Here is a 17,666-nt window from a genome sequence, read left to right on the forward strand (position 1 = left end):
AAAGCGTACCCTTTGAAAAGGTACCGCCCCAGTGACAGCTTTTGTACCTTTATTTCTGAGAGTGTGTACAATGCCTAAATAATGCCTAAATTCACTTTAGAGTTTAAAAAAGCTGATTTTTCTTTTAGAGTCTTATAAAATTAGCATTGAATTATATTATTAATAAGGCTTATCTGTATTGGGTAGAATTTAAAAGTTGGTACATCCTAATTCTCAATTTTAATTATCAACTTTGTCTTCTTAAAATTCTTAAAAAATAAAATAAAATAAAACACACACACACAAATGAGAAATGTTTAATGAGTTTAATTTAAAATCTCTGACTTTTCTGATTGCAGACTTTGGTGCCTGTTTCTTAGGAGAAAAACTGAGAATAGAGCAAAATATCTCAATTTAATCTCGTTTGTTTCTCCTATACAGCAAAGAGTGATTTTTCTATCCTATGGTTTGTGTGTGTGCTGTTATAGCCACTTCTCTCTATTGGTGTGTTAGGTGAGCTGTGCCATTTGTTTTCCCCATAGCCATGACGTTGCTCTGTGTGTGTGTGTGCATGAGTCTGCTAGACTCATATGAGACATTACAGGATAGCTGAGCCTCTCTTATGGGCCACAGCTGCTCATGGCTGTTGTAGTGCCTGTGTGATGTCATCTTTAATGGACATCCATTTCCACTGGGAAACAGGAGGGAGGGAGATGATCTTCATAAAGCCACCTGCATACTGGTGCATATGTACCACTGCGTACGTGACCTCTGAAAGAGAAGGAAAGGTGGGTTGGGATATGAATTGATCAAACTGAACTCCTTGGTGGCTTTGTTTCCAGGAGATGATAGCATTACTGGGGAACAGAAAAATCAATAATTTTTGGAAATGAACGGGGTGTGTGAGTGTGTGTTAGGGTGTGGTGGGGGGGTTTGCGTTCAGGGTTAGACCCTTTACGCAAACCCTACACCGTCTTGAGTAAAGGAGAGCCCCGCTAGGGATGTAAGGTGAGACACTAGGACAGATGGAAGGGTGACGGGTGAAGGGGTGTGTGTGTGTGTGGGTGTGTGTCTTCATGTGCTCTGGTGAGTGTATGGAAATAGCAAATAGTATACTCTTATTTTTTCAACTGTTTATCTATCTATCTATCTATCTATCTATCTACAAAAGAGCACAGCTCTAAGACTTGAGTGATGGAAAATGGCAGAAGGAGAGCCCACAGTTTCATAGGGAGGACAGAAGGAAAGGAACGAAAAGATAAAAGACTCTGGCGTGTTTTAATTATTAAACTCTACAAAAGTACTAAAGACTTGGGCTAAAGGTATACTGTCAAATGCAGAATAATCACTCTGTTCTCTCTATTCCTTCTCCACTGGTTGTTTTAATATTTCCTTTCCTTTTTTTCTCCGCTCTCATTTCCATCTGCCTCTCTTTATAAAAAGGTTACTTTCTTCTTTTCCCCTCTTCATTTCTTCCTCAGACAGACTGATCTCCTTTGCTGTGTACGTGACTACATGTGAGTGTGCAGGTATGTTTCCATGTTTGTAAGCAAGCGTAATTCCACCCCCACCCTCCGCCTCATTAGGTTCATTCTGAAGGATTTGATTAAATATTTAAAGTGTGCAGCACTTTCTCTGGCATCAGGTGTAAGCCACCGCTGTAATCATAGATAACACTCTGTAATTACACTGCAGTTAACCGTATGAGTGTGTGTGTCTCTGTGTGTGTGTTTGAAATATGAGCACGCTAAACCCTGTAATTCATGTGTACCATCCCAGTCTCCCACACTGTGTTCTCCTTGCTCCTTCTGATACACACACACACACACCTTTTTCTGTTTCGTAATCCTCCCACAATGCCTGCATGTTTCCTTTCTCTTTCTTTGATGCTGGATAGAGAGTGCAAAAGCAGCAGAGAGAGACAGAGAAAGAGAAAGATGGAGGGAGGAAGAGATTACACTCATTCTGAAGTCAATTATGCACACAAGCGTGAATTTCATAGACATCTGTTTTGATGCTGATATGTGGATGTTTACTTAAGCTTTATGAAAAGAATTTGCTAAAATCCTTCTTGTGTATGTATATGTATGTACATACACACATATACATATATACATATTTCACTCTCATTCAAGTAAACAATACATATAAAATATAATAAAATCTTCGTTTTGACTTTGTTTCAGTTCTGATCTGATGATATCCTTGAGTTTCCTGAACAACCAGTGGTTACCACCATGATGACTCCCTATTTCCGTTAGCTTGTTTTCCACTGGTCTCAATAAAAATCCTCGTTGAAGCTAAACCCCATACACGCCACAAACCAGAACCTGTCAGATAAAGTTAAATATGAGCTCGGTTTTTACATGTGCTGTTGTTGGTTACCACAAATATAAGATGTTTTATGAAGTATTTGTGTAGAACACCAACAGATTAGAAAAGAATTTAACGAATTCTTTAAAAGAATTTAAAAAATAATAATTAAATTCTTAAAAAACAGAAGTGTTAATTATCAAACCTAAAACCCCCACATGTAATAACTTGTGTCACTGTCTAACACTTGATGGCTGCTCTGTAAATTCTTCGTCATCAGTTAGGAACCTAGGTGTTATATTTAATGGCAATCTTTCCTTTGACAGCCATGTTTCTAGCATTTGTAAAACTGCATTTCTTCATCTTAAAAATATTTCTAAATTGAGACCTATGCTCTCAAAGTCAAATGCAGACTCCCTATTAAACATCGTATAGATTTTAAAATCTTGTTAATTACTTATAAAGCCCTGAATGGTTTAGCTCCTCAGTACTGAGCGAGCTCTTAATGCATTATAGTCCTCTGGCCATTTGATGATACCTAGAATATCAAAATCAACTGCGGGCGGCAGAACCTTTTCCAATTTAGCGCCCAAACTCTGGAACAATCTACCTAACACTGTTCGGGAGGCAGACACACTCTGTCAGTTTAAATCTAGATTAAAGACCCATCTCTTTTACCTGGCGTACACATAACACACTAATACGCTTCTAATATTCAAATACATTAAAGGATTGTTAGGCTGCATTAATTAGATCAACCGGAACCGGGAACACTCCCCATAACTCACGATGTACTTGTTACATCATAAGAAGAATGGCTAATATTAGTCTGTTTCTTTCTTATTCCGAGATCACCGTAGCCACCCGATCCAGTCCGTATCCAGTCCAGAAGGTGGATCAGCACCTAGAGATGACCTCTACAGCCCTGAACGTCAGCGGAGATCAGGACACCTAGATGAGCCCCAGAGACAGATCCCCAGTGAAGACCTTGTCACCTAGACAGCCATCGGGTCAAGACCTCGGGAACCAGATGAGTCCTTTACACAATCTGACTCTGCTGCAGTTGGAATTGAACTGCTGTTTCGTCTGTCCAGAGGAGAACTGGCCCCCCGACTGAGCCTGGTTTCTGCCAAGGTTTTTTTTCTCCATTCTGTCACTGATGGAGTTTTGGTTCCTTGCCGCTGTCGCCTCTGGCTTGCTCAGTTGGGGACACTTAGTTTCCAGCGGTATCGTCGGCTTGATTGCACAGATACTATTTAAACTGAACTGAGCTGGATGATGACATCATTGAATTCAATGATGAAATGCCTTTAACTGAAAATTGAGTGTTTAATCTTGTCATTTTACATTACTGACACTATTTTCCTATTTTGATATTGGAAAGTTGCTTTGACAATCTGTATCGTTAAAAGCGCTATATAAATAAAGGTGATTTGACTTGACTCGACTTAACGCTGAAAGAGAAGAAAAATAAATAAGTGGGCTTGAAGTTTTAAAATTAAAACACTCTCCAAAAAAATTAAACAGCGGAATAGTTGCCTTAATTAGAAATAGCACACAAGAACATTTACCTGTTGTGAAATGTAGGCCTATGTAGTATTATATATGCATATAGATTTATAAAGACACTGCAAGTGTTTATTTTGTATTTGTATCTACTGGACACAATATTACGTCTTGCATCTTGGCCATGGTGCCAGTTATGGGGTGTGATAAAGGCTTCCCCAAAATCTACGTTTCACGATGCTTTCAAACTTGTCAGTACCCACAAAAGTTAGATTACAAGTTAGTCAGAACATGCTAAACAGACACTCGTGATTAGAAATCGCATTCTCCCGCAGAATTAACCATAGCAACAGGAACGCTTCTCGTGCTCGAGCGAATCTGACGATACATCGAAACAACAGAAATAGATTCGTTATTTATTATTTTATTCGATTTATATATAGCAAGTGTTTTACAAAATGTTGGAAAGGTCTTGTAGTTGCATTAGGGAGTTAGTAGCGGCAAAAGACAATTAACGCGAAATTACACCGACATAATGTCGACCACGCTGCAAGTAGTTCATACACAAACAACAGCTTATGAGTCACATGATAATGTAACTGAATTCAGGAAAATGTGGATAAGATCAACAGTGGACTTAATGTCTTGAACTTTGAGTATCAAAATAGATGCTTGCATATAAGCCCCAGTTCTACAGCTCATTAGTGTATAGCAAAGAAATTGGTTAAGATGATGTGTTTATATAAAGTTTCCAATTTTGACCTATATCAGAGCTCACATGGAAAAATGGGCTAGCAAGTGTTAGGGGGTGGCTTGCTGCTTATGGATATGCGTATGTGTGTTCGTTCACAGGCCTTGAGAAATCTTTTCCCCATAACTCTTCAAGGTTACATGACTGACGTTTCTTCCTCTACACTTCTTTCTGCTAGTCCTTTATACTCATTTTTTTTTATTTTTCCTTTCGTCTCCACAGTCCTGAAGCCGAACATGTGTTGCGTGTAATGTTTTCCCAGAGTTAAAGGCATTGCTAGGAGGTTGTGCTTGTACCTTTGGATGATGTGTAGACGAAAAGGTGTTTAAAAGGCTTTGTTTCCTCAGAGGCATACATACACACACACACACACACCCCTGCAGTAAAACCTGATATGGCTCTCGTGATGGAGTCTGTCTTTGGCAGGTGCGGTTTCTTGGCGCTCCTTGTAGCCTGCGGCGATGGGGCTTTTTCGTTGACCGTACTCTGTCCAAGAGAGCTGGAGAACATTACATCGCACATTATCTCAGAACAATAGGTCATATCCTGAAAGTTTTATTCCCTAACACACATGACAACACACTGAAAATGCAGTCTAAGCAAAGCTCTAGAAGTTGTCCTGGTATATCCTGATTACTATGTTCACGTTTTTTTGTGTTTAATGCGATATGAATTACTAGAAAATGCATAAATAAATCATTTTCAATATTGTATATTATAACTGATGATACAAAAACACTATAAAGAATAAATCAATAAAAGAATGCTAAAGTTGGAGCTAATTGCTCCAAAATAAAAACCTCCATAACCTAACACACGATTTGAGATTATGAGCAAAAGGCAAGCCAGTACTTACCTCAGTCTTTTATACAGTGTATTGCCACACTGTTCTGGCAAACAGTTTTAACTTCTCCTAATTGGCCTTTTAAAAGCAGTGCTAAGGGTGTAAACTATAGTAAGCTTGAGCTTTTGGCTTTCTGTGCTCTTTTGAGTCAGAAATATTGATGTGTGATTTCTCTTGCCATTGTCCAAGTAAACAGCAGGTGGAAAGCCTAGAAGAAAATATCAATTCTTGGTTATCAGAGCCCTGGAGGCATGGCGGTATTGGAAACCACAAGATCTCAGTGATAAATGTATAAAGATACATTATTAAAGTATGCAGTTCTGAGATATAAGCCCCTGTGTGACTGTGTTCGGTAGGATGTTTGATATATTGATTGTACCAGTCCCGTATTAGAACTTGGATGCGGCGCGTAACACGTGCGGCCCAGGTACATGTGTGAGGTCAATGAGCTGTATGCAGAACTCAACTGTCTGCTGGTAAAGGCACAACCAATGCATTAACTTGCTGAAAAAGCTTGTAAATTCACTCAGCCGTTTAATATGGGAAAGCTCTATTCCTTTCTTACTCTTTTTTTATTTTCTCTCTTTCTCCCTCCGGTGGCTGCATAACATGGTATTGATTATGGAGACATATGAGAGGTAGGCATTGCATTGACAGAGCTGTTCAGAGCTCTCTCACAAATAAGATGTAAAGAATTTAATGTTCCTTTCCACAACTTGTATTTCATGACCTGTAATCTGGTAACGCAGTGATACTGATGGGGTTCATTGTGCATGGCATTTTGCCTGTTTGAGATCGAATGCAAAAAAACAACATCAATGTAATGCAAAAATTCCACATTGTGTGTGTTTCAAGCCAGAGAGAAATTCAGTATTGCCGTTTGGAGCGCTTTAGGTAGTTGAACAGAAGAGAAAGAACCAGGCATTTACACAGTTTGGTTTAACCCTGCCAATGTTTGTGTGCTGTTTCGGCCTGTTTATTTTTCTTTTATGTTTATTTTATGGTTTCTCTGTTACCAAGACAGCCCTCTCCAAAGGAAAATGAATACGAGAGGTTTCTCAAGAGATCTTTTAAACCTGCATGCCAGATATTTCAACATTGCAAGTAACTGAAGGATACAGACCTGAACGCTTTTGGATTAGCTCCATGATTAGGCACCAAACTACACAGACCTTGATATAAAACTAGAAACAGAATGCTTTTCAAGACAAACCCTTATGTTGGCTTGATGAAACCTTGCTGGAAATGTAGTTTAAAATAGTTTCAACTATAGAGTTAGAAGGTTATTGTTTGAAGACTGTACAGGTCTTAAAGAGACAGATCACCCCAAAATGGTCATACTCATGTTCTTACAAACTTGTATGACTTTTTTTCCCCCAGCAGAATGCAATTCTATCTATCTATCTATCTATCTATCTATCTATCTATCTATCACCATTTTTGGGTGAACTGTCTCCTTAAGGCATGTAGTCTTCAAACAATAACCTTTGAACTTTAAGCTGAAGCTATATATTGAGATATTTTTCCAAGTTATCTTCAACAGACAGACAGACACATAGACAGACAGACAGGGACTTTTGATCAGGAATTTTTATTCTAAAATTGTAGGTTCGATTGGTTAAAAAAAGTTCTGACTGACCAGTTTAAAACTCTGCCTAACTAACATAAAATAAACAAGGGATTTTAATAAAGTATTTATGAACTTGAAAAAAAAAAAACCTCTCTCTCTCTCTATAACATGTTCTCTCTCCTCTCTCTGTCCCTGTTTCTCCTCCCTCATCTATCTGGTTTTTATTCCTACCTGTCATCCGCTTCCTCAGCCCATACATACACCTTTCCCCTCTCTCCATTTTCCTCTCGCTCAGAGAATTTATCACCTCTCCGGTGCCCCCTCTAAACTTGTTAAACGCACTGAAAGGAGGAGCATTTTCTCAGGACCTGACAGGGGAGTCTATGCTGCGCCTGCAAAATGTGACTCATGGAAACAGCAGAGAAAGAGAGAGAGAGAGAGATAGGTAGAGAGAGATATGAACGTAATTGATTCTGACCGCCGAGGTGGGATCCAGGTTTCCCGAGGGGGATCATCACAACGGGAGGCCACACTGTAACACTCCGTCTGGGAAAGAGGGAGGAAGGAGGGATTGAATATAGCTGGAGGTGATAATGATAAAATGCTTTTCTTAATTGCAAATTGCGAGAACTCAGTCCTGCAAACTGGCGTGAAAGTGAAAACAGAGGAAAGGACGACTGGAGTGAAAAATTATAAACTCTAATTGTAATAGTGTATTAGATTCTAGTCTATGCAGCTGTTGATGAAGCGTGATAGAAAAGGGGCCTTGCTTAAAAATACTTGTTGATATAGTTGTAACGTCGCCTAGGTAAATGTAAAGAACTCCTTCATATTGCTTCTGACATTTTCCCGGCATCCAGTGCGACGAATATGCATTAGCTAATTAACCTATCAGATAAGGTTAAGGGAATTTCAGAGCATGCCGCAGGTAATTGCCATCAAAGGAGCAGAGGAGCATCATCAAAGGTTATGTGTGCAACAGTGTGTATGGATGCACAGTTTCAAGTTCCTCCATGCATCATGTATGTAGGTGCATAAGGAAGAAGAAATCAGGTGTTATGCATTCATGTCTTAACGTGTGTAGGTGGCCGGTTTTTGAATATTAGTTAATGTAGCGCTTACATGCACATAACATCAACATAATATTCATGAGCATGTCTGCAGGCCTGCGGTATGTCATTAGCCTTATTTGCAGAAAGACGTCGGATTGGGTGAATGTAGGTTATCACTCAGGCAGACCTAATTCCCTTGAGCCCCCCCTTAGATTTCCACTGTCAGGATCCTCCCTGTGGGAAGACATTGGAAGATAGCGGTGGGGTGGGACGGGGGGAGAGAAAATGCTCTACATCCTTTCCTAATTACTCCAGACTGCTCCGGTTAGCCTACCTGGGTCTCATTAAAAACAGTCAAACTTGGAGTACTTTCTCACTCCCCTTTCTAGATTAGTAAATATTGCTCTCATTAGGATGCTAAAGTACTGACAACCGAGAGCCAATTATCACTAATCTATTCCGGTGAATGAGTGAGCACTGATTGGCTGAGAATGAAAACAGGAGCGTGTTTAATCAACAAGGGAATATCTAACTAAAAATAAACCAAACAAATATGTATTTGCGAACAACTTTAGTGACTTGAATAGTGTTTACGTAATTACTAAAAGCTCCCAGATTGGCCCTTGGTGGAGTTGGGGCCCCTTTGTTGGGGTGGTAACGCTTTGACCGTTGATGATGAAATCAGGAAGGGTTCTAGATGAGCAGTTTAGCGGCTCTTTTGTCTGTGTGTGTAGTCGTGTGTGTGTTCCAGGTCAGAGTTGTGTGTGGGTAGTGAGATGTCCTGGGCAGATGGCTACTGTCCCTCTGGGCGGTCTACTAGAGACCCAGTGGAACAGAGTGATTCTGCACCATCTGGACCACACAGCACACAGGAGAGACCAAAAAGCGGCAATGTCACTGACAAGGGCTTCGTATTTACAAGTGTCTCCAGGTGTAGTACAAACATATTGCAATGGGAAGAAACATTCATATTCGGACCTCATAGATCTTTTTACAAGTTTTTAATGAACTACATTGCATAATATCATCAATATCATGTTCTCTGACCCATGAAAACAAGAACGATGGGAAGCGTAGGAAGCAAAATTGCATAATATATAAGACTTGCTTTCAGATTATCTTGAATTTAGTTTATTTTTCTTACCCAACTGACAAATTGTTTTATGCATAAACCTAACTACACTACTGTTTAAAAGTTTGTTGTTTTTAAAAGAAATGACATAATTATTTATTCCTGTGATGGCAAAGCTGAATTTTCAGCAGCCGTTACTTCAGTCTTCAGTGTCACGTGATCCTTCAGAAATCATTCAAATATGCTAATTTGATGCTCAAGAAATATTTCTTGTTATCAATGTTCAATACAGTTGTGTTGCTTAATGTTTTTGTGTAAAACAAGCCGCAACACAACAAAGTTAGCACAACACAACGGAAACAGGCCACAACACAACGGAAACAAGCTACAACACAACGAAGTTAGCACAACACAACGGAAACAAGCCGCAACACAACGGAAACAAGCCACAACTAGGGCTGTAAGATTCTGGAATTTTTGGAATTGAGTCCGATTCCGATTCCTGGTTCTGGAATCGATGGGATTCGATTCCCGAGAATCGATTCCTCTGTTGTTGTCGATTCTTTTTCGATTCTTGTTTTTTTTAGATCGAAGGAACCTAATCTCGCCATGACTGCAGAATATTAAGGTCGTAGAAAGTATACTTCTCATAATATGAAGCTTTATTTGTAAAAAATGACTATAAATTTCTATAGATATGATTGATTTTTAAATTGTAATTTTGTCTGCTTTCCCCGTGAAATTAGTAATAGCTCACTGCTCATCAGGGACATGCATTCTGCATGAATTGAAAAAGACTAAGAAGTGAAGAAGACGAAGAAGTGTCTAAAATAAATGTGCACAGTTCAGTTGAATGATGAAGTTTACTTTGTATGCTTTGGACAAAATTAACAAACTGTACATTGAAACAAAATAACCAGAACATTAACGATAACACTGATAGAGCTCGTGGTTTATCTGTCAATCAGATGCGCTCTCGGCCACTGATCTATGCTTGTGACGTTTTCTTTTAGAATTATTGGCTAATAGAAATAAAAAAATAGTATTTTAGATGGAAATAAGATCCTCAATCACGTCATGATCTATTCTGTCGTGCAGCGCTCAAAATTGTGGACAACATAAGCCAGTTCCACCGTAAAATAACCCCTGAATCATATTTTTATTTTTTTTAACTGGTTCATTAAAACTATATGAAAGAACCTTTTCGTGGAAACGAATCAGACTTCTAATCACTTTTACCGAGCATGAGGCGAAGGGTAATACAAATATAAAAATGAAATTGATCTTTTATATATAAAAAATAATCTTTTATCCCACAACTCTTGTAATTATGGCTTTTATCGAGCATGAGGGAGGCGAATGGTGCTTCTCAAACAGAAGGCTGCATCCTCAAATTCAGAGGATCTCATTACCGACTCGTTTTCTTTCAGTTTATTTTAGTGAATTTAAATGTGTGCAGCCTTCGTAGGATGCAGCCTTCCATTTGAGAGGCACCCATAGATAAGCTTTGTTGAACTGAAAAAAGCTCTGAATGAGGAGTCGATTCCTCTTGATGGGATCGATTCCAACCTTTGGAATCGACTCTCGATTCCCAACGCCTTGGAATCGAGGAATCGATTCTTTTTGGAATCGATTCCCAGCTCTAGCCACAACACAATGAAGTTTGCACAAAACAACGGAAACCAGCCACAACACAACGAAGTTAGCAAAACACAATGAAAACAAGCCACAACACAACGGAAACAAGCTGCAACACAACGGAAACAAGCCACAACACAACGAAGTTAGCACAACACAACGGAAACAAGCTGTAACTCTACGGAAACAAGCCACAACTCAACGAAAACAAGCTGCAACACAACGAAGTTAGCACAACACAACGGAAACAAGCCGCAACACAATGGAAACAAGCCACAACACAACGGAAACAAGCTGCAACACAACGGAAACAAGCCGCAACACAACGGAAACAAGCCACAACACAACGGAAACAAGCCACAACACAACAAAGTTAGCACAACACAATGGAAACATGCCGCAACCCAACAAAGTTAGCACAACACAACGAAAACAAGCTGCAACACAACGGAAACAAGCCACAACACAACGAAAACAAGCCGCAACACAACGGAAACAAGCCGCAACACAACGGAAACAAGCCGCAACACAACGGAGCAAGCCACAACACAACGGAAACAAGCCACAACACAAGCGGAAACAAGCCTCAACACAAGCGAAACAAGCCTCAACACAACGGAAAAAGCCACAACACAACGGTTAGCACAACACAATGGAAACATGCCGCAACCCAACAAAGTTAGCACAACACAACGAAAACAAGCTGCAACACAACGGAAACAAGCCACAACACAACGAAAACAAGCTGCAACACAACAAAGTTAGCACAACACAATTGAAACAAGCCGCAACACAACGGAAACAAGCCACAACACAACGGAAACAAGCTGCAACACAACAAAGTTAGCACAACACAATGGAAACAAACCACAACACAACGAAAACAAGCTGCAACACAATGAAATTTGCACAAAACAACGGAAACCAGCCGCAACACAACGAAGTTAGCACAACACAATGGAAACCAGCCGCAACACAACAAAGTTAGCACAACACAACGAAATTAGCACAACACAATGGAAACAAGCAGCAACACAACGAAGTTAGCACAACACAACGGAAACAAGCCTCAACACAACGGAAAAAAGCCACAACACAACAAAGTTAGCACAACACAACTGAAACAAGCCTCAACACAACGGAAACAAGCCTCAACACAACGGAAACAAGCCTCAACACAATGGAAACAAGCCGCATCACAACAAAGTTAGCACAACACAACGAAATTAGCACAACACAACGGAAACAAGCTGCAACACATCAAAATTAGTCCTATGTGTTGTGGAAATTTTGTTGTGTGGTGCACTACTGGGCCACCATAATAGAAAGTTAAAAAAACAGCATTTATTTGAGATAGAAAGCTTTTAACATTATGTCTTTACGTAAGGAATAATTGACGATGGACCTTTGGATTATTTAAAGAATAATTGACGACGGGCCGTTGGATTATTAGAAAAATAATGCGCGTCCTGACCGCATCACCACCTCAGGTGTGCATTATTTTTCTAATAATTCAACCGACCGAAGTCAATTATTCCGCTTATACTACGGTTGCCACACCTCAAGACATCGATCAGATGATATATTTCATGGCATTCGTCCGGTATTTCTACTTAAATCGCTATAGTGAGTAGGATTATTTCTTCCGCATTTCATCCAACGCCTCCGTTGCTTTTAAAACTAGAAATGGAGGCTTGAGCCGTTGATAACAGATTAATGCAGTTAATAACTAAGTTATGAGAGAGAGAGAGAGAGAGAGAGAGATCACCTCTGTGCGTCTCTCAATAGTGTTCGGCAGCGATGTCTCTATAGTGAAACTTAGTTCCTTTTGTTCACGAACAGCGCCGTTGTTGTTACCTCGCTTGTGAGAAGTCATGTAGTTTTTAAGTTGTTTACTGATAAAATCGTCAGAGTAACGCTAACATTAGCGCGATGTATGTTAGTGTGTGTGCAAATTGTAACTGTTATTTATGTGCGGCTGTGAGGGAGAGAGAGCGGGAGAGATAGAGTATGTGCTTTCCATACATACTGTAATAAAGCCTAATTTTGTGGCAAAAACATGGACATGACCTGTCGTTTTTATCATATTGTTTACTATATTTATTTATTTGGCCAGTGTCGTTGTGGGTTTTGGTTATTTTGCCGTTGTAAGACCTTTGAAATAACAGAAATCATTTGAAGTGATATGGTCATGTAATGCGGTCAAGAGCTGCCTGGAACTACGTTCGCCGTGCGTTCCCTGAAAATAATTGCACACCTTAGAACGTTCGGTAGCCAATCAGATTCAAGCATTCAACGCCCCCGTAGTATAATGTCAGTTTAATGCATGCTTGATGAATAAATGTATTAATTTCTTTACAAAAGCTTACTGATTCCAAACCTTTGAACAGTAGTGTAAATTTAGTCAAGTTTACACATAAAACATGAAAATGTTATTTGCCAATAGGCTAAAATTATTTTACCCAACTTAAATTGATCCTGTTTTTAGAATGTTTAGATGTGACATATTGTTTGCTTTTTACATTTCAAACAATTCCTGATGGATCAATAAGTCTCGTTCTGCATTTTTAAATCCTCTATAACATCAAATAAACAGATCATATGACAGGTTATGAGGCAAGATGCTCTGATATGTTTCCTTTCTCTCATAAAGCTTTTAGTGTTGCTAAGCTTCTCATTCCAGTGAATGTGTTCATTCAGTTCACATCACACTCTGGGTTCCAGACAGGCCTGTGTCTGTAAATGCAGGTGATGCTTATCTACTTCAGACACACCCTTCACTTCATTCATTCATCTTCAGCTCAGCATCATCTCTCTATCTCTCCTCCTCCGAGCAAACCAGGACGGATCGATAGAGCTTCTTGCTTCCATTAGTCTCCATGCAGGTTAATGCTGCATTTAAATATCTACATGCTCGCTGTATCTCGGCCGCTTCTTTTTTTGGATGGGAGAACTTTTTCTATCATTCTTTTATCAGTATCCATTCATCATAGTTCATGAAGAATTCATCCTCATCATGGTCATCTCTGCAAATGAAATGGATGGTGTGTGCGGCGCGCACATGCGGTTTCACTGTCAATTCTCCCCATTTCTTTTACCGTCTCTTCTTACATGTTTTATTTTCCTCTGCAATCTCCTCCTACTTCCTTTCTCTCTTCTGCAACCTCCTTTCTGCCTCTCTTTTCTACAGCCCTACATCCTTCATTTACTTTAAAACAGACACTCTCCTCCTTCTAAAGCTCCATCCTCTAATCCTGTTAGAAGGATGGGCTTTGATCTCCTGTGAGTGATCATGTTTCTGGTGTGAAGAGAGAGAGTGGAAGTGAGAAAGAGTGCCACACAGATTAAAGAGGAATATGCATCGGTGTTGACGTTCCTTCACTACCTGCATCTGAAGTGACTGCGCTATTGGGACAGAGAAGTTATGATCATTTAATGCAGGTTATAAATCAGAGCCAGAGCTGCTTGGGAAGCACTGAGGAATACAATATAAAATGTGATAGAAAGACTGTAACTCAAAATTATAAGCGATATAAAATACTGGATGTTGCATTTGTGACCAAAATGATCACACTGGGACGGGAAACTGTGCTTTCTAATAGTGGTTTGAAATGTGTGTATTAATATTACGATATAATGATGACATATAGTGATAATTTAATGATGTAAGACATTCAAGCAGACATTATAAAAGCATTAGCACTCCTTCAGTGAATATAGGTTGTTGTATAAATATGAATCCATCATGTGTCCAGCTGAAATTGATTTAATTCTTGCCTTACACGGCTCACTGTTCTGTGCAACCTACAAATGAAGTCTTGCGGTAAATGTCTTTGTAATATGGAATAAGATAAGCCTTAAGATGCAGCAGCTTATGTGTTCGCTTGTGCTCATTAGAGTGATGATGGAAGAAATCAAAGTCAGACAGCCAGGAGGTTGTTGCATACAATAAGCACACCAACTATTACTGTCGTTAGTTATTTCTTTTTTATTTAGGCACCAATAATCAATAATGCAGGGACGATGCTCTCTCTCGTACAAATGCTATTTAGGGCTTAGTTTATCTAAAGCCACAAACAGACACGTTTAACTATCACAGTGGCGGGGAAATCTTCAGAACTGGAAATGCTACCAGACACTTGTGCCATTACTGGCTTGTTAAGTGAAACCGATTCAAATGTTTTCAAATGTCCATCATTAAACAATCAATCACTTTAAATATAATAAGACCACATTTAAAAACATTTTTTAAGGTAAATCAGGCTTAAGTCAGGAGCAATCCACCAAAGACACGTTCTACTACGAAGACACTTGCGGGGTAATTTCAACAAGACAAGCAGCATTTATCTGTTTATTGACTGTTAAGAGCAACATTACTGACTTTAGGTTATCTAAAATATGAACTCAACTTTGAAAGACAAATGAAATGGTGCTTTGGGATTTGCTGTTCGTTTTATGTCAAGAATGTAACGTTAGTCAACTTTTATTTGTTCGCTTTATACAGCACCAGTTAAAGTAGATGACTGTTTACAGATCGAACACCAGTCAAAGGTTTGAACACACTTACTCTTTATCATTACTAATGTTTATATTTTCAGAATAGTAAAGTCAACTATGAAAAAAAATTGAACTATTTGATGACAAAAATATATTTTATTTTAAGGCTGGAATACGCTACAACACTGAACAGATTCATACACTGGTCGACTAAAACACTTAAAGGATTACACACTACCAGACTTTGAAGTTTTAAAATCGGCTAAAAATATCAAATATGTCTGATATCCTCCAACTGGAATGAATCATTGTCTGAAGCTAAAAAAATGCACCCATTATACGCTGTGATTTTCTAAAATTTGTCAGCTTCGACCACCCAAAATTGGCAAACTGGCTGTAACTTTTGGAAACTAGAATAGACTCTTCCAGACTGCAAAATGGGGAAAAATCATGTAGTGTATTTCAGCCTTTAAGCAGCCTAGATTCCAGCTTCGTACACTCTGGGCAATCTCTCAACAAAGTAATGAAGAATCCACCTGCGAAGTGCTGGGCACTTATTGGCTGCTTTCTTTACTATTCAGTCCATCATCCTTTTTTTTTTTTCATTTTAATGAAAAGTTAAAAGTAAAAACAAATTACACATAGGTGTCTTTTACGTAAGGCCTAAAAAGGTGTTTTAAAATTTAAGCATAGCTTAATCATCAGCCAAAGATTCTGTCAAGTGTGCTCAAACCTTTGACTGGTAATGTAGCTGAAGCTGCAGGTTTAACATTTAAGACACTGTAACAGGTAAATATATTTCATTGTTAATTTTTTAGAACAAAACAGTAGGGGAAGTCTTTGTGTAAATATATATTCTCAATATACAGCTGTATATAGTATTTTTTAGATATATTTGTAATCTATCTATACAAGTATACATATATAACAATTAGGAGGCTTTTTTTAACATTCCTTTACCCTGACATTTTTTTTATGAACAGAAATATGTTTGAATAGACTGTTAATATAAATAAATCACCACATTTCACCATGTAAAAAAAACAACAACATATTTTAAATACATAACATTTCCATCCAAAAATACAACATAGAATATTTAATGAAGCACATACACACATTCATACTAAATTTAACAGTTAAAGATTGGCCAAACTGAGTTTATTATTATTTTTTAAATCCTTACTAGTGGACCTGCTTGTCTTAGACTGAGAAGTCAGCAGAGGTTTTCTGGCAGTATTTATTTTAGCTGTGGAATGAGGACTGAAACTGTGTGATTATGTATATGTGTTGGTGGAATGTCACTGATAATTTGTGTTACTTTGAATGTTCTTTGACATATTATTTCAAGCATGCTAATCATTCCCCATTTGTATTCAGAGTATAGCAAATTTTCAATTTGTCTGAGTGGCAATGTGTTTTTGATGAGCCTTTGTTAGTCTGTTTCACCTGATTCACTCAACTGAAGCAGTTACTAACACACTGTGTTCACAAACCTTAAAAATTATAATTATCATCCTTAGGTTTTTCTATTTGTGGCGGTTATATTACATCTGCACCTGGGCCATGGTTATGACTGAATTTACGGTTTGTGAATTTTATAGATTATTTTCTTCTGCTTTTATGCACGTTAAAGAAAAATACCAAACATAAAACATTACAAAATTCAAGCATTACAAAACAACATTTGTGATATTAAAAAAAACAGTGCAAAACAAAACAAGAACAACATAAAAAGTCAGTTAGTGGATTTTTTTTGCATTAACGTCACTGCATCCTGCATGAACCACACAGTCGACACATGGAGCAAAGAATAAATTACCCATTTGCAGTTAATTTGGCCCATCAGTAAGCTTGCTCTCCCCTTTGAAGTCCAGGACATCCCATAGAAGGGTGGGATTTTCACAGTTGTGCTGTGCCCGCCAATGCTCAATAACGTCCTGTTTCTTATTAAACACCTTACTGCAAAGGATGCAGTTAAAGTGAGACCCCACCCTTAGGGATATACCTTTACTGAGGCCCCTTAATACATGGCCCTCCTTACCTATCATCTCCTCTTTGTCCTCCTCTTCTTGACTCTCTCTAGCTTCTTGATGGTGAGAATGGAGGTGGCGTTTGAACTTGGAAAAGGAGAACTCCTCGTCGCAGGTGCCGCAGTGCACTAGGTTACGTTTCTCATTGAGCTGCCTCCAGTAATGTGCTGCATGTTTGACCAGTTCATCCTCTGCTTCACGGCCCCCACGCATGGCCCCATCCCTCAGTCGCACCTGAACCTCCTCTCCGTGCACGTACAACAAATGCAGCTTCATGTCAGCAAAGGTAGGGGTGATGGCCTGGCAGCGCCCACACTTAATTTGTAGCTCGACTGGGTCAACACGTTGTTCTGAGGCCTGTTCATCAGCTTCCGAAGACCTGCAAGACAAGGAACGTCTATGTCAACAACA

At 38.9% G+C, this 17,666-nt stretch overlaps 1 protein-coding gene across 7 annotated transcripts in view; it reads right to left on the bottom strand.

Moving 5' to 3' along the window:
* Nucleotides 1-282: 282 nt before the first annotated feature.
* The window catches only part of znf438 (zinc finger protein 438), a 69,266-nt gene continuing 51,882 nt past the window's right edge, over nucleotides 283-17,666 (bottom strand). For 3 of the 7 annotated variants that reach the window (XM_058792643.1, XM_058792644.1, XM_058792646.1), the window contains one exon: nucleotides 14,694-17,634. In XM_058792643.1, coding sequence (XP_058648626.1) covers nucleotides 17,055-17,634 — 580 coding nt within the window. In that variant the 3' untranslated portion in view covers nucleotides 14,694-17,054. Of the gene's footprint in view, nucleotides 751-3,476; nucleotides 5,049-5,405; nucleotides 5,602-7,016; nucleotides 7,510-14,693; nucleotides 17,635-17,666 lie in introns of those variants that run through there. The other 4 variants (XR_009273552.1, XM_058792648.1, XM_058792645.1 and 1 more) reach the window with 4 other exon arrangements.

This window comes from Onychostoma macrolepis, chromosome 12, assembly GCF_012432095.1.
Source record: "Onychostoma macrolepis isolate SWU-2019 chromosome 12, ASM1243209v1, whole genome shotgun sequence".
Lineage (NCBI taxonomy): Eukaryota > Metazoa > Chordata > Actinopteri > Cypriniformes > Cyprinidae > Onychostoma > Onychostoma macrolepis.